This window comes from Lipophrys pholis, assembly GCF_963383615.2.
Source record: "Lipophrys pholis genome assembly, chromosome: 18".
In the NCBI taxonomy this organism is placed as follows: domain Eukaryota; kingdom Metazoa; phylum Chordata; class Actinopteri; order Blenniiformes; family Blenniidae; genus Lipophrys; species Lipophrys pholis.
This window is the reverse complement of record NC_137646.1, coordinates 8,096,113-8,119,816: the sequence shown is the minus strand read 5'-3', so window position 1 is coordinate 8,119,816 and position 23,704 is coordinate 8,096,113. Positions and strand designations below refer to the sequence as shown.

The window sequence follows — 23,704 nt, the reverse complement described above, 5'->3', positions numbered from 1 at the left end:
CCTTGTAGCCTCAGCTGCCCTGAGCCTGCTGACAGAGGCGTGGCTGCCATTTCATGCCCATGGCCCCTCCGACCACCACAACATTCATGCACCATTCATACCCATTCATACGAGGCAATGTGTGTAAAGTGCTTTGCCCAAGGACACAACGACAATGACTTGGATAGAGCCGGACTTCGCCAACCCCTCGGTTATTGGACAACCCACTCTCCCACTGAGCATTGATATAAATCATTGATAACATTGATATCATCAAAGAAATATTTATCAATTCGTCGTATATGTGCGGACAGTTTAGAAATCATGTGGTGACTGGAGGACATGTGACTGCAGTGAACAACAAGCCTGTTTATGAAGGTTCAGCGTTGTGACATGGTGAGTTATCCTGCTGCAAACAGCCTTCAGGCGAGAAGTACAACGTGATCCTGAGGAGCATTAGTTCATAATGCTCAAAGACAGTGTGTTTATGCTGCGCTCACTTAATACCAGTGACTCTTAAGTCTCCATAGATATTTTGTAAAATATGAAGGTTTATGCTGTTGGTCACAAGGGAAAAAGAGCTGGAGGCCATTTACTTAATGGTTGTGCTGATTATTGAGAAAAGCAGGGCCTCATTTCCTTATTATTTTGCTCTTTGTGCTTTGCTCTTGGTTTCTGATGATAGAAGGTATCCACCATTATTTAGTGAACATCCACACACATACCAAACCCAGGAAGTGAAAGAATGACTGAACCATCAGCGAGATAAGCGAATGCATTTCCACAGACATTAATCACATGACTCTCTTCCACAAGGAAAGTCTCACTTCAGCATCACACAGTCAAAACAAAAACAAGAGAATGAATCAGGTCATGTTTTGTGGGAGGAGGCAAAGAAGGACCATGTAGATGAGGGAGGAGGAGTTATATTCTATGTAATATTCTCATCCCAGTCGTTCATCCCAGTACAAACCCAGTCATATTGCCCCCATCCTGTGATGCCACAATGCTGAAAGCTGACACACTCACCTGGTAATGCAGCGGAGGTAAACAGATGGAGATGAAGTGCTCTGATGTGCTGCGTTTGCTCCTTCACTGGATTAGAAAAGACAGTGGGAACAAATGTGTTTCACTCTCACAGTTTAGAAATGCAGATTGTAGAAGATGAGGTTGGACAAGTTTATCAAGAAAGAGACCGTCTCCATTGTCCTAGATGTTTTGAGCAGTACTATTGTAAAATGTCAGAATGTGTCACTCAGGCCTTGGTGGAGATAGAGATTCCTGAAATTCTGAAGTCCATCATATCAGGGTTATTTTTTCTAAGTAGTTCTGCTTTCAAGCCACTTTTATAAATACTGAGAAACATGTATGTATGTATGTATGTATGTATGTATGTATGTATGTATGTATGTATGTATGTATGTATGTATGTATGTATGTATGTATGTATGTTGTGGACACAGTGGAACTGCCGTTAGCCGCCTGCTAGCACACTGCTAACTCTGCTCTGGAGCTCGCTGCTAATATCTCAGTTCAGCAAGTATCCAGAAACACCGATGTGAGCGCATTGACTAAGGTAGTGATTTATCTGTGTGCCTCCACTCAGTGTTTCGCACTTACCGAACAGGCTACTTAGGATCGATCCGAGCTAACAGCTATGCTAGTGATGATAACTTGGTTCCACAAAGGAATGTGGTTTTAGCGAAGGTATGTGCTCTACCGAGTTCCTGTTCTATTATGATTAAAATGGACCTGGCTATAAGAAGGTTTTCTTTGTCGCCATGACAGAAACTCTGATGTGCAATGAACATACTGTTTGTAAGGACTGTGACTCTTCAGATGAATGGATACTTCTGGACTCTTTAAACTCAAAAGAGAGGGATCAATTTCTCAGTGAATCTCCATGAATACGAACATCAGAGGTTTATCACCATGACATTTGTGCAGCATATTTGTCTGGGTTTAAGAAACAAATCGTCAGATTTCATTTGGCCGGCGTGTGTGTCGGTGACCGACAGGAATCAGAAACTCTTCTGTGTTCACTTGAGTTTAAAGAAAGGAAGGAAGGAAGTTGTCATCCACTTACTGATGTGCTCCATAAAGCAAGCATCTTATGTCTACAAACATAATTAAAATGCTCCCAGTTAAAATGCCTCCTGGTAATGGCGTCTGAGAGTTCATGTTACATATCGTTCTCTCATACAAATGTGACTTGCTCCACTGGAAACGGTTGATAATCTCATTTGGATTCGAGCTCTTTGTGCTGGATGAAATAAGCTGATCTGGTTGATCTTGGTGTGATTACTTTTGAGCTGATGTTCTGACTCAGCCTGAGAGCGATAATAGAGGCAGAAATAAATGTAACTGACAACATAAACTGGTAAAATGAGTTTGATACGGAGTGAAGCTGTTTTATACTGTAACTGCGCTGAAGGATCAGTGTGTTTGTTTGCTATTTCTCAGTACCTAGCAGTATCAGCCATGTCCTCGCTGAAGGTTATTGAGGTGTTACATATTTAACAACCATCCTGATCAGCCATGTGTGGAAGCCCAATAGATCACGAAATGCTCTGAACGATTATGAAATAAGCCAACGACAAGTGAACCATCCACTGTTCAGACTTTAACTCCTGCTGCTTTCCTCCACACACTGATTCAAGGACGCAGATTAACGTGTTTCACATAACCTCTTCAAGTCTGCAAGGCGAGGATGAAAGAATATCATCCTGGATTTATCTGAACTTTACAATCTACTTGCCCTCCCTGATGGTACACGACTGATTATACACACAAATATACAGTATATACAAGCTGAAGCCTTGAACCAGCAGACAACAGCTACATTCACATGAACATAAAATATGCTAAGTAAAGTCTGATCAGAAAGAAAATCCTCCTGTAAACAGGTCTATCTTTAGGAAATGATATTATCGAGTCTGTTCTAAAACTAATGTCCTGGATGAGAGCAGGTTGGTGTCCAAGAAACACAATCAGCTCCATTCAGATGTGGAATCATGTGATCATGTCACAGAGCGTTATGGGGTTAATCCACCGACTGAAAGGGTGCTTATCACCCTTATATCACTTTTTTCAGTCTTCAAGACAAGTCTGTGTTTACATACAATCAAATCCCTCAGTCAGAAACCATTCAGTCAAAATAAAATAGCTGTAAAATCTTTCTTTTGTGTGTTTAGGAGTTTTGATCTGAAGATACTGATTAAATGGGGACACATCACAAGTCCACTGAGCCTTTTTACAAATACCTGTTGAAATATTTAATTTATACATTTAATAATCACCCCCGGCGAGCTCAGTTGGTAGCGCACGACACTCGCAATCTCAAGGTAGTGGGTTCATGACGGCTCACCACCCGCAGGAAAGCTTCTTAATGGGTGCAATGTGATCTGGGTGACAGTGCTCAGATAAGAGGGAGAAAATGGATGGATGGATGGATGGATGGATGGATGGATGGCTGGATGGATGGCTGGATGGATGGATGGATGGATGGATGGATGGATGGATGGATTTAATAATCAGGTAAAACTTGACTTTATTGGTCTCGTCTCCGCTGTGGTCTTCACCAAATCTGTGCCGTTCTTCGACACGCTGTCACTAGCATGGAGGCTATTTTAGTGTCCAGTGGTGTGAGCTCAGGTGACCCTGCTCCACTCTCCTCTGGCCTCCATCTTCAGATCAGACTCTTCTTCTCCACCTCTGCAGTCATAAATCTCCCTGTGACTCTCACATTATTTACAGCGGTGACGACCTGCTGCCGATCACTTCTTTTTTCTTGTATTAGTGATTCCACTACTGTGGCCACCAAATAATATCATTTCCTGACCTCCACCTCCCCATTGTGTGATCTATAAATGGAAGAGTGCATGCAGGTGTGCGTACGCGCAGTTTTATAAATCCCCTTCTTTTTTTTGGCACATGCCATTTTCAGCTTTTGGGCACACGTACACTTTTAGTATCGATCCTACGCAGTGTTTTATAGATGAGGCCCCAGGTCAGGTGTTACTAGATTTTAGAATGTCAGCATTGATATATTTTTATAGGTCTGGGCAGCTCAACAGGCTTTTACTGCGTTAATACATTTATTCTTTAATTCCAACAGTTACTTGAGACGTTAACGCTTTTTTTTATTTAATTTTTTACACTTGTTGCTCTTTAGATACACTGAGAAAAAAGAATTATTATGGGAATACTTCTCTTTCTTCTTTCTTCTTAACTTCCTACTCACACACACACACACGCACGCACACACACACACTGTTGATGTCAGTAAATCAAAGAAATTCAGAAAACTTCAAAATAAATAAAACCCACAAAATTAAGAAAAACACTACAAAATCAAACACAAAAGGTACAAAATTCAGAAAACACTCCAAAATGTAAAACAACTCAACACAACTGCCAAAAATTTCCAAAATTAAAAAACCGCTACGAAATTCAGAAAACATTACAAATTGCAAAAAACTCTTCAAAATTTTGTAAAACAACACAGAAACGTTGGGCACCTGCTGACGGCAGGGGTTGTCTCTGATTGGACAGAATCACAGGAAGTCAATGCTATTTCCAAATATGAACTATTGACTTTATCCGTCATTGTTTTGAAGCGGAGCATGAATATAAAGTGATATTTGACATGCTATCAACCTACCACAACATAACAATTAGTGTGGACACTTTGAAGGCACATTTGACAGAAATAGGCTTGTTCTGAAGCAAAAAGTAGTTGAGGTGAGACGTGCCATTCTACCCGAGCTGCGTGGGCCTGATCACCTCCGGGGCTGTCGGACTAAGTGGCAGCTACGTGTTAAGCATGATGTATTTATGAGATGGACCAGGAGGACGACACACTAAGGCCCCGTTTACACGACAACGAATTCTATTGTATCAGCAAAACTTTCTTCACTTTTGGGGGGTCCGTTTACACGACACCAGTTAGCGGATGCACTGTATCCGCAAAGTTTTTAATCCGGCTCCCAAGGTGGGAAGATTCTTTCATGGCTCAAATCCCTCCTGCAGAGACTGATGGAGGCTACAGAGCCTGTTACTGCTCATGCACATCTCTCCCCCTCCCTCCTGCTCATCCAGTTGTAAACAAACATGGCGGCCGCGTAGCGGTATGACCCGCGGTCTATATTCTAGTTTTATCATCCAGATCAGTCGTTTAATAGTTGAGACTCTCCCTGGTAGCATCTGATGCATCATCAGTCCATTCGGATGCCAGGTTCTCTCCATTTTTTTCACGTTTATAGTGTTTTGTTCTCTGCACACGTCTGTGTAGTTTCATTACAAACTCAAGCAACAGCGCCCTCCAGTGGCCTGGCATACTAACTACATCATTGTCTCTGTGTCTGCCGCTGCTGCAGTGTAAACGCCCCCACTTTTTTTTGCGGATTAGGTGTTGTCACGTGAAACGTTGTCGTGTAAACAGGGCCTTAAGACAAATAGAAGTGGCTGCTGTGTTTTCCATTGGGGGTTCATGAGCTTCAGAGCGAGACTTTCAAAGGATTTGTGGTTAGTTTTATTTCTGGGACTGATAATAAGACCAGAGTTCTAAACGGACGCTACTGGAGGGTGACAGATGCAAGGAAGCAGCAGAGAAGCGACTCGGTTTTTTGTTTCTCAGGTTGAGTTTTCTCAAAACTACTTACATTTTTATTGTGTAAAAAAGGAAACTTGTGTTTATAACTTGTTATTGTCATTTGTTATATATGGCACTTTTGTTTATATAGCAGAACCTTCAAAATAAGACAGCAACATTCACTATTTTTGAATAAATTATTGAATTGTGTGCGTAACCAGCAGTAATAAAGCTGATATTATTGAGTAAAGCAACTCTCGGGGGCAGTGAATAACATTTTACCTAAAATTATTCAGTTAAAATGTCACCTATCTTTTCAGGCTCCTCTGTACAGGTAATGAGGAAGATGGCAGCATGTTAACACATCTCGCGAGCTCTGAAACGTCACTGTGTGGTCACTGTGTGGTCACTGTGTTGTGTTCCTGAGAGATCAGTGAGGCGCTGCTGTTTTGCCGGGTTGTTACCTCAGTGAGGGTTTCTGCATCTTTCTCCTGTGTTCATTTAAACTAATAGAACCATTGATTTGGCATATTGAAGTACTTCAACTGTTTCGTCCTTTGATGTTTTTTAACAGTATGTAGTATATTCACACACATTCACACTTCTTCCTAAAATGCACCAAAAAATTAACAGAAGATGTTTTTTAATGACCTGTAGCCTGCAGATAGTACATCTGATAGTACATCTGTCCTGTAGCGTCTCATTAATGTGGAAGCTGTCAGTGTAACATGGCACAGTGATCATTAGAGATGTTATTCATTAAAAAAAAAGATTTGTGTCTGACTGACTGACTGACTGACTGACTGACTGACTGACTGACTGACTGACATGGACTGTTAATGCCCTGTAATGAAGGCAGGTGTTGAACACACACTGCGGTAAGCTGTTTTCCAGGTTTGAGTGTGTGTTCATCCTTTCTTCTTCTTCTTCAGCTCTCTTCATTTCTCTCATTTGCTCATTATTTTCTCTCCTTTTTTCCTTCATTGCCCATTTACCTTCGGGTTTCCGCACATTTCTCTCCTTTCATGCCTCAGCCGGCTCGTTCATCATGTCATTATAAAGACTCCTGCAAGGCTTCAATTCACTGATTTTCTTCAAGCAAAAAAATGTGCATTGTGTATCGAATACAACACAGTAGGATTTATTAGATCCACCACAATGTGCAGAATTTGTAACAATAAATGTCTTTTTTTGAGCAAAGATCCAACCATGCTTGTTGTATTCAGTTACTTTCTGAGAAATGACCGAAAGTTTAAACGGGCAAAATAAAAAGCACCACAAAGGAGTGTAGATACTTTTTCTGTTTTGTTTGAACTATTTTGGGTTGAAAAGGAAAACAAGGTGATGTGCTTTTATCCCATACTTACTATTACATCTCTTAATGATTGGATTTAATGATGGATTGGATTATTACATAGATTGAAACTTCTGTAAAACATGTTGCGTGAACATGCTTGGGTTTCTTTTCCTGAGAATCATATACATCCGTAGTATCACAAATCATTTCTTCTGATATGGCGGTTGGCAGCCTTTACATGGTAAAGACCGAGAAAGTCAGGAGAATTACATGGACGTTAATGGCAAACCTTTATTGCCTTGTATAGCGACATCAGCTGCAGGGATGATAAAGTTTGGGACAAAGAAAAGTCCAGAGATCCAATCAGAGTGCAGATAACAGAGGTTCCTCTGATGTCACAGTTTAATGCCCCATTATTGTTGTATAAGTCCTGCTTTGCTCCAAGGAATGATGAACACTGGTGAATAATATTGAGTCAGTGTGGAACCACAAGACTGTTGGATCTGATGGCATCCCACCAGAAATACTGGGAAAAAGTCCTCAAGTAATCTGGATCTCCTGAGTCATCAAACATTCTCCACTGCACCAACACTGACCAACACTGACCTCATCAGCACCATTCTCCATGTCAGTGCCAAACATCTCAACATCTAAAACTTCTTCCTCCACCAGGCGAAGTGGCTACAGTAGGAATGAAAAAACTAGGCTGGCGGAATATCAGAGCCTCAGCAGACTTTACTGATACAGATACGTGACATACATTTGTACTGACTAATCTGAATAAAACTGATGTGAAACTGATACTAAGTCATGGACCACAATTCTCATCATTTTATCTTCAGAAGTAAAAGGAAAACCTCTGCAAATATGACCCAGTATTATTCCCTGAGCTGCAGATCTTTTTCTTTTTTTTTTTACCCCTCCAGCATGCAGTATTGTTGAACTCAGCATTAAACAAACACTGACTGTGTTTAAAGTAAGAATAAGTCTAAATCTCTTCGCAGCTGCTTTCTGCTGCACAAGAAGTTCCTCCCGGTAATTAAATTCCTGCATTCATCAAAAGACAGCTGCATTCATATACTGGTAAATCTGCAGTTTCCATGCTGTTTAAAATGCTTAAATCTGTCTGCATCACTGGCTTGTGGGGGTTAAACTAAGGATCCGTTTTTCTTTGGTCACACAATCATACATAAACCACCAAACTGAGCACATTGTTCATAACAGCAGTGATTTTCTGTACTTTGTTATTTGCTCCTTCTTGCAGCTCAGCTGAGCTCTTTCTCTCCCCCGTGTCCTGTTCGGCAGCTCAGACGGAAGGTTGTCGGTTTGATTCCCATCTCGGCCTTTTCACTTGTCAAAGTGTCCTTGAGCAAAATGCCAAAACTCAAATAGTTCCCAATGGATGAACTAGGCGCCTTGCATCTGGCTCCATTGGGAAGTGAATGGGTGAATGTGATTAACGAGGTAAAGCGCTGTGAGGACTTCCTACGCTGTGGAAAAGTGCCATACAAGTGAAATTCCTTTAACCATAGGGGAGAGTGACAATGACTGTTTGAAACGTTAGAATTTTGAGACGATGCAACTGGATTCTTCTTCTTCCTCTCCTGGTTGTGCAGCTAAACTTTTACAACACACGTTGCAATGTGTCTGCTGCATGTTTGTTCTTGACGAGGCTTCGTTCACTGTGCAGGTCTTGATGCTCGATCTTGATTTTTTGCTGGGATCGGATCGGATCGGATCGGATCGGATTGTTTTGCGTGATTATTCACATTACAGGCGACCTCTATCTGACTGCCGTGTGAACGTGATCAGACCCAACGGGTTCGGACCCCAGAGCGCATGCGCAGAAGACGCTGTTGACGGAAGTAAATATGGACACCGCGCCGGTCAGCACCAGGGTGACCAGATGTGACTCACTGTTTTCAGCCTAAACAACGTAAAACCCAAACACCTCAATGAAATCCAGGCTAAATCTCAGCCTGTGTAGGAATCATGGTGAAACCGTAAAACTATCATATGAGTAGTAAAGAACCCGCCTTAAACACACAAATAAACAAAGTTAAAAGGTAAGAGAAATTGGCTCCCCAATTGGCGGATACCCGTCATATCTGGCAACGCAGGTCAGCAGGTGTAGATCCATTTTCCAGTGGTTGTTAAATACGAGCAACAAAATCTAGACAACATGTCGAGGGAGAGGAGAAGGAGGAAAAATCAGAGCACATCTTTTAACATCTTTTAAGATTTTGGCGGAGCTGCTTCCTCCGGCGCTTATCCGTGACGTCAGTCACACGTCGATGACGAAGCAGTCGCATGTAGAAAAATATCCGAACTGGTTTCACATATGAAGGAGGCCTGGGCCCGGTGTGAAAGGATCTGAGCTGGAGCTTTGACACGCCCAGAAAACAGGTCGGATATGGATCACTTGTGAGGAAACCACCTGAACTGGGTCGCATTTCCTTGCTGTGTGAACGAGGCCTAATTCAAAACATCTGGTGGAGGTAAGACAGGATAAATGTGCTGATGCAGAATGACTGCAGCCGACTGCGGTTTCTGCAGTAATCAGTGCACATTGAGCCTCAGAGCGTTTCCCAGACACAGTGTCCTGTAGACTGTACAAAACACACACACACACACACACACACACACACACACACACACACACACACACTGTACAAACATCTGTCTACACAATCATTTCCCTGCATAGCCCCACTGCTGCTTTGTGCTGCCTTCTCGGGGATGAGGTGGGGGAGGGAGAAGTGAAAGAAGAGAAGGAAAAGGGGGAAACACAAACCATGGTTGATTTAAATGTGGCTCTCATTAAGATGGTCTGCACACATGAGGAGGAGTGCGAGCCAAGAAATGTCTCTCTGGCTATTTGTCTCCTCCCTCCTGATTTCCCCTCAGCTCTCACACTTTTTCGTTGCTCTCCAGCTTTGGTCTCTTTGTCCTCACATGATCATTTTGATGTTTCTAATTTCCCCTCCCCCCCCTTCACTTGTCTTCTCTCTCTGTTTCCCCTCCTTGGCTGAATAGACTCTCTGTTTATGTGTAACAGTTACAGCTGGAGAGCTCAGCCAGGAAACAGGGTCACCACACACACACACACACACACGCACAATAAATAACATTACATATAAAAAGAAATATTATGGGAGGAAGTGGATTGCAGCTCTTCAAGGGTTAAACACCTCCTGCCCATAAAAGGGTGAAAACAAAGAAGGATGAAATCTCTAAAGTCAGGGAGAAAAACTGCTGAAAATGTAATGAAACGTTCACCATCCTAATTTGTAATTGAAACTTTCTGAATACAACATAAGATTTTATATATGTGTTTAAAACCTACTGTATCTATGAAACTTGAGAAGCTGTGTCCGTCTGAAGCGCCAGGCAAATTTGATTTGGTGGAAAAACGTGAAAAATGTTTCTTTGGGTGATAAAGCCAGAAACCCCTCCCCTGCCCTGTGTAATTGTCTGAACACTGAGCACCGACTCCCCGCAGAGAAGAACTCGGTGAAAACAAACCCACGTGGTTGCAAAACATCGATTCGATAAAGAAAATGATAAGCGTGAGAAAGAATATGCCTAAATCGTATCACGCTGTCCGCTGGGGTCCTGCTCTTCTGTCCCGGCCAGTTTTGCCCCCCCCCCCGCCCACGTGGGCCGGACGGTTCTGTGTCCCACGCTGCCTCATCTGCTGGAGGCGGGTGTCTGTCTCCCAGGGACCTGCTCCAGTTTGCTTGGAGGACGGTCCACTGGGCCAATCACCCGAGGAAGCGTCACGCCGCCTCCGTGTTGCATTCCGCGCTCGGCACATGCTTCACGGCATCAAAAGTGGGAATGTGTATCGTACACAAAGAAGTGAATTAAGCGAAGCCTAAAACAATTTGAATTTCAAATCGGCAGGGACCTGCGGAAAATTACCGAACTTTACAACTATATATTGGTAAGCTGATGTTAAAATATCAGGTGTTTGAAAATGTTATTTGGTTTTTTTATGACCAATTTATTAATTGGGTGTAATTGAAATTTAAAAAAATGCATCCACTGACCTTATTTCATTCGTTCTCCTGGCTTTCTGCCTGCTCTTCGATAAAGACCCACCTGACCGCTGGCTCACCTTAACCCTAACCTCATCCTCATCTCTCTGCTGGTATTCGCTCCATTCACTGCTCTGATTGGTTATTGTCAGTGTTTACCATCCAGCATGAGGGCTGCTGAGCCAATCAGACACAGAGTAGGACGGGTCATTACGAGGTATTGCTAACCACTAATTATTAGGACTGACATTATGAGATAATGAGCACATGCTATTTGTACTGTTTGTAGAAAACGTTTTGTTTCTGGGCGGCTTTAAAAAAAGGCAGAAAGTTTAGCACATCAATACAAAATCTATCGGTTCTATTTGTCATGGTACAGGTAAGATTTTATGTTTTGAGTTCAGTATTCAAAATAAAATGCACAAATGAAATAGCAACCAATTCATTTTTTTAGATGTAATTTGCTGTTTTGATTGGTCAATTAATAAAAATAATTGTTGAAAGATTAATCGTTAAAAATTTGTGGGAGCCCTGGCATTAATTGGCATTTGTCTAACTTTTAAAATGTGATATACTTTTGACACTTTGACTATAATCCACTGCTCATACGGGTAGGAAATAATATAAGCAGGGTAAATTATGACCTCCTCTTAAGCTCTGTGAGTTATTCCTTCAGCTTTATTGCATTCATTACTTTACAGCTTGACTGAAATGCAGCCGTTATATTAAATGGCCTCATGAGTTCTATAAAGGGTTAAAACCATCCAGTCAAATGTGATTTCTTCAACACTTGGAAAATAGTCCTTCTCTGCTTGTTTTCAAGTCTTTGTAAGAGAGTTTCCACTGCTCACAGCTGCTGTTTTAAACTCTCTGGTTTCATTACAGTCCACAGTATGGTCATTATGTATGATGAGGGAAATCTAAATGTGGTGTGATGAACTTGAACGCGGATCAGTGAAATGATCGAACTGGCTCTTTTTTTAAAAGCGTTTTCAACAAGTTTATATTGAAAGTGTTAGTTTCTCTTACTCAGACTCATATTCAGTGTATCTGCTGAGGAGACTCACTTGAAGTGATTTTTCCTGATGCTCAGGCAGCTGCAGTTGGTGAGGAAGGAGGCTGCACGTCTTCACTCAGACGTGGAAGCTTTTAAAGATGTTTGCTTGGACGCATTAACAGGGTGGATTGGAGGCTGTTTGGGGTTATAAATAGAAGTGTGTGCTCGCTTGGTCCCCTGAGTGCTCTTTTCTCTGTAATTGGGAGTATTTCTAGCTTTTTGGTGTCGGGTTTGTCTTCACAGCTTTAAGTGGCGCACTGAGGATTTTCATTTTCCTTTAAAGACACGTCCCGCTTAGAAGCTGTGCTGTGAACATATTACACGTGGAGCCTAAGAGAGAAAGCAAACCCGGAAAAAGCATTTCTGACCAAAGGAAATAATTCCCACAGAAAAAAAGTATAGCATTGTATTTTTTGACTGGCTGGAGACTGAAGTGTGAATTTGAATGAAAACTAGTATGGTAAACCTTCAGGCTGGACTACACCTGAAGCTGGGAAGTCTCCTCACACATATGCTGGTGATGATAAAAAGTGAAAAGCTGGAGGTCACATTTATTCGATGTTTGATAGACCGCAAATTCAATGAATTCATGTAGGAACATGGTGTCCTTGTTAACTTTGACATTGAGACCTGACGGATCACGTGGTCCACAATGTCCCTTTATCATCTAATAATACCAAAGATGAGCTCTAATCAGGACAAATTCATGTTAACGCTCGGATTATAGATATCAACAGTAAACGTGGTTAATTTGTCAGAGCTGTTTTATGAAAAAGTGAATGAAATTATAATGTTTCTGTTGTTTCTGAGATTATTTCTAACCCTGAGGAGATAGAAAACTTTAAAGAGAGCAGCTTTCTGTGGGAGGAGCATAATTGCTGCCACCTGATGCTTGTCGGCCGATTATCTCCTCCCCGTGAAAGAGTTGCCGCTGCGTGAACTAAAGAGAGATCAGCTGAGGACGAGGCAGGAGAGCTGGCTGGGCTGGAGGAGACGGCAGCTGAGCACGAGGAGAGCTGGCGGGCCGGGGGGGGGGGGGGAAAGACAGCAGCCGAACACGGAGCACAGGGCAACCGCGTGTGTTTTAGGTGGTTTCTGATCCCTTAATTAAAATGATGACCAGTGAAGCTGGCTCTGTATCTGTACCCGTCTGCAGCAGTGGACCCTGCAGAAGCACAGCCATTTTCAAACAGCTGAATTAGACACGTTTAGACATGATTACTTATGATTATGAGAATGAAACCAAGAAATACTAATAATAATCAATATTTTGGAAGTCTCATGTCTGCTTCTTCAGCTTCATGTTTCCTGTGTTTGTTGCTCTTCTCTGTGTCCCTGATTAGTCCTTGATTGTCACCACACACAACACACATCATCACCACAAACTTGTTTTAAAAGTTCTTTGTTAAATCAGTTTTCATTCAGAATAACCATGCTCAGTGTAGGGCTGAACCATTTTGGAAAATAATCTAATTGCGATTTTTTTCCTCAGTATTGCGATTTAATATGCGATTTTTTTTCATGGACCTTTTCTCATGTATTTTTCAACAAACACAAGCAATAAATCAATGTGTATTATATTAAACAATATCAGATTAATTCTACATAAATTGTTCTTTCTTATAGGCGAGGCTTATGTTAAGATAAAGTCAAATGAATCATGTATTAATATGAAAGACAGTTTATTTATCTTCTACTTCAATTACAGTTGTAAACTTACTAAGTACTGTGACTTGCGGTCTTGTAAGCGTTCACCACAACAAGCCAACCGCTTGTCCATTGTACTTATCAAAGCTGTAAACCCGGCTTGGTCACTATACTAATGCAGGGCTGGACATTAAGGATTTTGAGCAGTTTCATCTACATTGCAGTAGGGAAGCACCGATCCACGTTTTATTCATTTCTGATCCGATCCTGATACTTTAATTTGTATATCTGCTGATACGATTCTGATAGCAGAGCTCTGTTTGCTTTAATATTATTATTATCATTATTGTTGACTTTAAATGAGGCTGTAATAAACTCCTCTCTACAGTAAAGTATGAAATGTACTAATGTATACATGTATTCTCTCAAGACAACTTGAGGTTAGTATCAGGTCAGAAAAGGAAGCAGTACAAAGTATTTTTGTTCCATGTGGACAATGTGGGGGTCTGAGTGACGTCATCATCTCATAATAAACTAGTTCTATCTTTAAAAGCTCAGAATCACTTTGTTAGTCCCTGGAGAAATTCTTTAGCAAGGCAACAATGCTTCCAGCTCGAACAACACAAATGATTGGGACTATTTTCAGGGAGTTTAGCGCGGCGTAGGACGCAGCTTCACGGAGGTGTTTTGAGTGTAAAATCCATTTGAGTGTTAACCCCACGAAGGAATTTGCTGATTCCTTGCATTCCAATAGTGTATTTACACCTCTTGCTTCTTGGACCCAAAGAACAATGCCGGACTGTCAGATTTCACTCAGCTGGAATTCGACTAAAAAAAGTACTTTGGGGATTTTTAATTCAATAATTGGTTTTAATCACATCTCAGTATTTGCTGTCAGAAGCAACAGTTTTCACTTCAAACTGATTTTGGTGGACGAATGGTAAAATTGATTTTCTAACTAAATCATCTTTAGTCTATTTATTTTCTTATGTGTGAAATCTAACAATAGTACTAACCTCAACATTAGATAATACATGTTTAGTGTTCACTGGTAGCTACATGTTTAGCATGAGGTTAGGGATGCCAGCTCCCTGAAAAAAAAAAGAATGGACATCTCTCTGGCAGGGCGGGCCGACCCGATGGCGTAAAAATTCTTTTTAGCTCTTTTTTTCTGTGCGTGAAACGATGTTTTTACTATTTCACTTGAACCTGAATTTTAGAAGATGCTAATTATTTGTGATATGAACACATTGAAAATAAATTATTTAGCAATTCATTTTTATTGCAAAATACCAGAATTAACAGAACAAAGTCCGTATTCTTCCTAAATAGAAACCTGTCTTGCTTCCTACATCTTTCTTTAACAGAAATCTGTCTGGATTACATTAAAACAGAATACATAAAATTGACTTAAAATGTTGTAAATTAATGGAAAACAATAGAAAACAGAAGATTTGGTGCAGTAAGAAAAGTGCAAACAGAAACTGTGGAAAAGTGCTAAACATAAAATATTTCTTCCTCCCTAGTGAATGACAGTACGCTGCAGTTGAAGTAAAAAAGAAAACAAAGATTGAACTCATGAACCTAAAAGTTCAATGCGCCATCATCAGCCTATTGTTCCATTGGTATTTCTGTTGAGCTCTTACTGCAGTGAGCAGTTGTTTGTCTTTCAGTGGAACAGAGTAAAACTGATCAAGACATTTCATCATGTAGGACTGACAATCAGCTCATTTCTAATTAGTTCAGCAGAACATTTGTTCTGCACATCAGTCCACTTCTTCATGTAAGAAGAAATCCTCTCCACAAACACAGTATGAGCTGGACGCTGAGGGCAAAGGAACAACAGCCTGGATGCTGGGGGGAACTGGAACCTCTCTGCTGTTCTCCTGGACTGGTTCCTTCTCCTGAGGTTCTGTAGTGAGGTATTGTAGTGAGGTACTGTACTGAGTTTCTGTACTGAGTTTCTGCAGTGAGGTACTGTAGTGAGTTTCTGTAGTGAGGTTCTGTAGTCAGGTACTGTAGTGAGGTTCTGCTGTGAGGTTCTGTACTGAGGCTCTGCTGTGAGGTTCTGTAGTGATTAGAAGTTGACCTGAGTCATTTAAAGTGGTGAATAAAAGGTAAATAATATCATATTGGTTATATTTATAATTTTGGATAGTATTCTGACTACCTGTATAGTTTACTTTATTTAACATTTATTTATCCATCCATGTATTAAGTATATGAATTGTTTGAATATATGAACTGTTTCAATTTGTAAAATGTATTAAAAAAAATGCATACTTGTGTGTATACTGTAAAGTAAGTTTCATTATGTATTTATTTGTATATATTATCTATCAATTCTATTTATTATTTGTATATATTATCTATTTCTTTGTTTCTAACTATCAATAATATTAAACGTGGTTTATCATGACCCTGGCAGTTGTTTCATGCTTACCTGCCGACCAGGTAAAGCTGCTCCATGATCTTCTCCATGTCGTTGAAGGAAATCTTCATGAGATGTAGAGAGCAGGATCTAACAGTGTTCCAGCACAGAGTGCACAGAGTGCAGTGTGCTTTATAATTGTTATCACGCACTTTTTCCTCCCAGATGTTGACTTCTTCTCATTCCTCCTGTATTCCTGCAGCCTTTATGTTTTTCCGGAGGAGCACTGCTGGTCGAAGGTGTAATATCAGAGTCTGTCACCATGCTGCTTCGTCTGCTCGTCTGTTGTCTTCCAGTATCTTGTTCTCGAGCAACTGTACCTCAACCAACGAGATCATTTGGATTCTGTATTGTCATACTCGTGTGTGAGTATGCTGTCAGCTCATTGGTCACAGAGCAGGAGAGGCGGCGGAATACGTTTCCCGTAAGTTTTGATATAAAGCGCCCTGCTGGTCATAAATTCTTTTGACATTTTACAGACTATTTTTGATTCTCATGGTAATACAGGACAAAGTGCGTCCCTTTTCAGCTCAATATGGGACGCCTACCTCTGTTTGCAAATACGGGATGATTCCGTTTTTCAAGGGACGGTTGGCGACCCTACGTCAGGTTGAGGCTTCATATTTAGAGTTAGCTGGTGGCTACATGTTAGCACTGAGGAGATACAAAGACCGGGATTTTTGGGTGATCTGTATATTGTTTGTTCATGTCTTTTGCACACAGCCGTGCACTTGTCCACGCTTCCGTCTCACAGTTTTTAAAATGAAAACGTTCCTCTCTTTCATCCTTACATCGGTTCGCTGCTAATGTTAGCTTAGCTTCTTTCCACACTGATGATCTGCTGCATCGGTATTGTCGCTGAAACCAGGACTGGGGTTTGTCCTCAAATTGTGGCTTTATTCAAGGAAACAAATGGTTCCTGTGGGCCGTAACCACGGCAGAACAACAAGGCTGGCGAGCCGCTGACTCTCAGCATGCTCTCCAGATCTGTTCTCACTCCACTCAACTCCCTCCGGAGTCCAGCTCCTCAAACACTGCCCCTCTAGGCCCGCTCTCTAGACCCTCTACAGAATCACTCCAGGATGATCACATGAACTAAAGGAACTTTCTAACTGTGAAATTAGAGTACAAGGGACTGTGTTGACTTTCTGTAAGGATCCCGGTTTCTGTAAATAATCAAATGACCATCTTAAAGTCCAAGCCTTTAGTTTTTACACCATTCAGATATATAAAGATGGAAGCGATGCATTTTTCCTGAAATTGACACGAGACCATCCTCCCGCTGCTTGTTTTGGCCTAATAGATTCTCGGAAGCTGTCAACGTCCACTTTCTCTAAATAGGACTGAAGGAAGCAGTAATAATAGTAATTGTGTCCATGGTCTTCTCTTCTGCCATTCAGAAGGAGCGCTGTTTAATTCCAGCAGCTTTGATGCACGTCTGACAAGGATTAATTATCGAGGCTCTTCATGTTGCACAGGATTGAAGGAGCGCTTGTTCAATGCAACAAATGGACATGATCTGCAGCCTTGTCCCCTCCTCGGCACTCTGTCCTTCTCAGCCTCAGTCTCCAACTCTCCGGGGTGTCAGCCCTGATTGCCTCTTCTTGTAGAGCTCCTTCCACTCGCACCTTTCCTGCCCTTCTCCACTCGGCTTGACTGATTGGAAGAAATTGCAGCGGAGTTCACTTCAGCTCCTTTAACAATTTCATGGCCTAGTTTCACTTAGATAAGAAAGAAATGCCAAAAACTGAAGGTGGAAGTAAATGGTCCATGGTTAGTCGGTCATTTCTGCTGCACGGACGATTTCTACTGAGATGGATGATTTGGAGCAGGAGTGCCCAACCAATCGATCCCCAAGTGGATCGCAAGGGGTGTGCATGTGTTATATTTTGTATTACCGTAAATGTACACTACAGCCTATCGCACTCTACGACGATCATCTGTCATCACCTCCTCACCCCCCACGGTGGTCCGCGATGTCACCTAATCAATCATGGACTAATCGTGGACTATAACTGCGCCTCTGACCTTTATAACAAACAAAACACTCGATTGAAAATTGAGCAAGTTATGGCTATTTAAAAAGTATGTGCACCACTACGCAATGTTATGGGTGAGCGAGCTGCCTGTGGCAAGAAGGCCGCCAGTGCGGACGTGCGACTCCATTGGCTGGCAGCGCGGACGAGACATCTTGCCTTTATATATATATATATATATATATATATATATATATATATATATATATGTCTATGTCTGTAAGTAGTAGTCTACTTCTAAATTTCAATGTGCTATGTCTTCCGTGTTTTTGTTGTATTTGGTGAGTCACAGCGCCCCTAAAGGCCTGGCATATGTACTACATGCCCCGAAGCCTTGTGTTGAGCCGTGTTCATAGTGACATGTGGATGGAATATATTTTGAGAACCCTTTGGAGAAAAAATATCGTTTTGGCTCGTGTGGATGTGGCCTCAGTACGGAAGAGTATTAGGGCCACAGAAGAAAAAAAATATTTGGAGGCTAAAAACGAAAAAACTTCATGCGCTTCAGAAAAAAAGCCAAAAATCAAAGTTGAGATTTTTTATTTCGGAGGTAAAAAGAAAACACCCAAAAAACCTTATGCACTTCAGAAAAAGTCAAAATTCAAAGCCGAGATTTTTTTTCGCGCGGAGAAAAAAAAAGTTTGTTTTTTTGTTGTTGTTTTTTTGTTAAGTGGAAATGTCAGTCCATCCACATCACAGCGCATTTGACTGCTTCAAAATGCGTTGCAGACGGTTTAATGAAGTGGTGGAGCGATGCTTTAGAACAGGCTGTAGCTCATCAACACTTTACAGTTATCAGTATTAGGACTATAGACAGTGCAGCCTGCAGCTCTCCATCGCTTACGTTTGTCGAGTATGAAGGACAAAGGCACTGATCCTGGGGTGCTTGAAAGATGCATTATTAATAAACAAGGAAATCCTGTGTAAAATCAGATGTTCATAAGCAGTAAGCAACCCTCTATAGTCAGACTTGTGGGTTTGCGATGACACTGGACTGGTCGATCTCGGGAGGTTGGCTACTTGAAAAGTACATCTTGGGTCAAAAAAGGTTGGGCAGCCCTGATTTAGAGTGTTTGGAGATACATGATTGAACGTTTCTCCTCTTGATAGACATGGTACCGAATAGTTTTCTCCCTCATCTTTTATAGGGGAATACAGCTCCAATGATCGGTCATGTCAGGTCCAGCTCAGAGCGGCTCTCTTGAGTCCCCGAAACCGTTTCCTTGAAAATAGGCTGGATGGGCTTCATTCAGTTATGAAGTTAAACGCTCCTTTGCAGAATCATGAAGCTGTTAGAGAAGAAGTTTGTGACCTGTGGTCACCGTCTCTCTTCTCTGTAGTCTGTGTTCTCTTTCTCTCTCTCTCTCTCTCTCTCTCTCTCTCTCTCTCTCTCTCTCTCTCTCTCTCTCTCTCTCTCGCTCTCTCTCTCCGGACAGCTTCTGCTTTAGACAGCAACTGACTATATTTATTCATTATTCAAATCTATTTATTGATTTTAAGCATTTATAAACATACATACTGTACATCAACTCAAACATTGTTAAGAAAAAAAACCAGAAACAGCAAGCACTATAAAATAAAATGACATCATACATCAATGTTGGAAAAACAATTATACACTGAATTCAGACTCAAAATGAAAAAAGGAATGGCTGCCATATCTTATCATAGTTTGGAATTGATCCACTTATGCTCCATTTCAGGTGTTCAAGCTTCAACTGGGACATTACTTCCTCCACCCAAAGCTTAAATGCTGGTGGAGCTGACTTTTTTCACTTAAACAGTATCAAGCGTCTTGCAAGTAAAGTCATAAAGGCAACTGCCACTGCCTGATGAGGCGTCACTGAGATACCTGCTGCAACCCCAAATAAAGCTGTAAAGGGACTCGGACTGATGTGCTTTTTACATATAAATAAGATTCTATTGAATATTCCCTCCCAAAAACCATACAGCCGGGGACAAACCCAGAACATGTGACTCAGGTCAGCAGTGGCATGACCACATCTCAGAGAGGACAGCTCTACACTTACTACTACACAGGTCTACACAGGTACAGTCTGCATTGTAGACCCGTCCTGTCTGAGACTATATTTATTCAGAACCCATTTTCCATCACTGATGTCAGGAGATTCTAAAGGGAAGTCACACAGCACTTTAAATGGGTACATTTTGGGCCTCTCCTGGTGTTTTTATTTATTCATTTATTTATTTAGTAAGCATTGTATATATTATTTTTATGGTGCCAATCTTACATTGTGCCTATTTAAGGAATTAGTAGGGTGTGACGCCGTCCTGCTCCACTGACAGACTGAGGAAATCCTTCCTCCCTCATGTCATGTGGCTCTTTAACTCCACCAAGGGGACGAAAAGGAAAGGCTGAGGTCAACGACCTCAGCTAGGAACTTTGCAGAACACAGCCGTCTGTCTGTCTGTCTGTCTATCTATCTATCTATCTATCTATCTATCTATCTATCTATCTATCTATCTATCTATCTATCTATCTATCTATCTATCTATCTATCTATCTATCTATCTATCTATCTATCTATCTATCTATCTATCTGTCTGTCTGTCTGTCTGTCTGTCTGTCTGTCTGTCTGTCTGTCTGTCTGTCTGTCTGTCTGTCTGTCTGTCTGTCTGTCTGTCTGTCTGTCTGTCTGTCTGTCTTCTTCAGCATAAATCCAGCTTTGCACCACTTCTCACTGTACTCACATCAGGTTGTGAGACTAAAATAGTTCAACTCTGTCGTGGTGCATTGATCATGCGAGGTTTTTTCAGAGCACAGACCACGGTCTCTATTTTAAGAATTATATTAGCATAAAGCCCTCCCAGTATTCACACACCTGTTATATCATATTTATGAAGGCACAAATGCTTCATGGATTGTGTATGTCATTTTGTGCTGACAGACTCAGTCCTCAGTTTGTTCTGGTCAGTGGATCAGTTTTGTGTGTGAGCATTATATCAGGTCTTATATCTCGACAACACAATTATTCTGAATCTGATTGTAAAAATTAAAATAGGATCATTACATAATAAAAGTTGTCTTTCTTCTCAACGTGCCAGGAGAAATACCCGACCCGAGGGGAAATCCTGCTGTCATCCAACGACCTACACCTCGTGCTACAAGTGCATCATAACCAGTAGGTATCCTTTTCCTCCCTCTGCTTGTCTGTTACCTGCAACCATGGTAAGTACGAACATACATACATACATACATACATACATACATACATACATACATACATACATACATACATACATACATACATACATACATACATACATACATACATACATACATACATACATACATACATACATACATACATTTAGAAAATATAGATAGATATCAGTAGGAACAAAATATACAGGAATACAATAGGGCTCCTTTCTTTAAACATTGCTGCTAATCAGTCTATGTAACCTGCTTAACATCCAAAGACAGTCGTCGTTCTTTGTTCGCCATTTCTTTAATAATCAGATAGTTACGTTCAGTGATGTGTTGATCCGGGAGAACACGCTTGATTTCTGTCTTTTTTTAATGCAGCCCAGAAACACCATTTTTTAGAAACAATGGCTTATAAGACTTCTCTATTCTGTGAAGATTTCTCCATTGTATGTGCTCGTTGTTACATCATTTTAGTATAATTTAGCAGTTAGGGGGCAGTGGGGGATTTTGCCGGTTCGATCCCCACTGTGGACAGGTCACCCCTGTGTGTCCCTGAGCAAGACCAATCAGCTCCCTGGAAGTTTTGTTTCCAAGTTGCCATGTTGGTCCGGTTTTATCTGCAGGAGCAGACAGCCCTGAGACGTGTCTGTCCAATCAGCTGCAGCACATATCTCTGAGCCGTGCTACATGCTAAAGAGTTTTGGAGCTCACACAGTAATGAGGCTACCTGGTAAACAGGATTAAAATATGACTGATACACTCATTAGCGATTGGCAGGTTTAACAGAGTGGTGTGGAGGGAAATTACTTCAAACCAGGTGAACCATTTGAGAAGGAAGACCAAAAATAAATAGGTGATCTATTTATAAAAGACGAGTTGACTTAAAAAAAATGTTGTCTGAGAATTTTCATCGTTAACTCCGGTGACTATGGCACCTACTGGCAGCAGTTCTATTCTTCATTTATTTTTCCTCTTTGGCATCCTGAGTTTAATTCAGTCTGATTACAATCTTAGTTAGATCATGACTGTATGATTTCAGTCAATGAAAGCGGCTGAAACTCGAATGGCTGTAAATGACCAATGCTATAAAAGAGTTAGTAGGTGTGTGTATTGATGGCTGGCATGCTGGTGAATGGTAGTATCATGTGTTTTGATGCAGTGTGAGACGAAAAGATGATTTGTTTGCTTCAGAGAAATGAGTTTGATTAGGGTGAGCATTAGAGTGTGAAACAGGATGAAAGGCCAACAGCGGCTATGATGTTCCCGTGATGACATCACATTGACAATAACTGCTGCGTAATCATCACCCAAAACACGCTGAGACTCCTGAGATGGAAAACTAACTAACCAACTTATAGAGGCTCGGAATATCACACAGATATTTCCAGATGTCAATTCATTCGCTCGTTGGCACACACATCTGAAGATTTGATCATACAAGGCGGAGTCCCAGTAATTTTCTAACGTGTTCGCTGGATAAATTGTTCAGTCTTTCCTGAGGTTGATCCAACTTACAGTATGTAAATCTTTAATTTAACCTCCATCTGAACCTTTGTCTAACAGGTCATCGTAATGCTGTACTGTTTGTGTGAATCAGTCTGATGATCCTTGGAAAACCACATTATAGGAGGAGTCGGTTCAAAGTTTCCGAGGTGTGTGACCTATGTGATTAGAATGTTATATCTGAGTTTTAGAATAATTTAATATTCCAGCTATACTTCAATTCTGCTCATGAATGAGTGGAGTTCACATAGTATGTGGAGAACAAATGAAATGTTAGAATGTTTAGTCAGTGTAAATATTGAAAATAATACATCAAAACATTACAGCCATTGTTTTGTGGTGGAGTTTATTAAACAACGAGCTAAATGAGGCTTTGAGCTGTTTTTATGATGACAGGATGAGACGAAGGTACGGATGAAATGTCTTCAGAGGACAGACGGCAAAAACCAGTGAGACTTTCATTTTATTAAACAGAACTGTGGCACACAGCTGAACACAGCTGAACACAGCGCCTGAGTGTTTTCTGTGCATGAAGTTGTTTATGAGTTTATTGAGACTCAGTTCAGCCACTGAAAACATCTACAATGAAAACATGACTGTCAAAATATCGACCATGCGTGGGTGTGTGTGTGTGTGTGTGTGTGTGTGTGTGTGTGTGTGTGTGTGTGTGTGTGTGTGTGTGTGTGTGTGTGTGTGAGTGTGGTTGTGGTTGTGGGGGTGTGTGCGTGTAGTTGTGTGTGTGCGTGTCTTGAGGAATCATGCATCCAGAATGCATTCTGGGAAATAACCAACCTATTGGGACACATTTATTTTAATAGTTGCAATAACAAGAGAATCATCTCAAAGCACAAGTATTCAGCATGTAGAAACCCGCAGAACCAGAACCAACTTTTGTTTTCTTTTATTTCTTCATAGTGTGGGTTGTTTTCAGGTCACCATGGAGGCAGAC

The 23,704-nt window shown here is 41.1% G+C and overlaps 1 protein-coding gene across 1 annotated transcript in view; it reads left to right on the top strand.

Moving 5' to 3' along the window:
* adam19a (ADAM metallopeptidase domain 19a) overlaps window positions 1-23,704 on the top strand; it is a 122,323-nt gene that overhangs the window by 27,388 nt on the left and 71,231 nt on the right. The window contains exon 3 of the mRNA XM_080485975.1: window positions 21,147-21,223. Coding sequence (XP_080342101.1) covers window positions 21,147-21,223 — 77 coding nt within the window. The remainder of the gene's footprint in view (window positions 1-21,146; window positions 21,224-23,704) is intronic.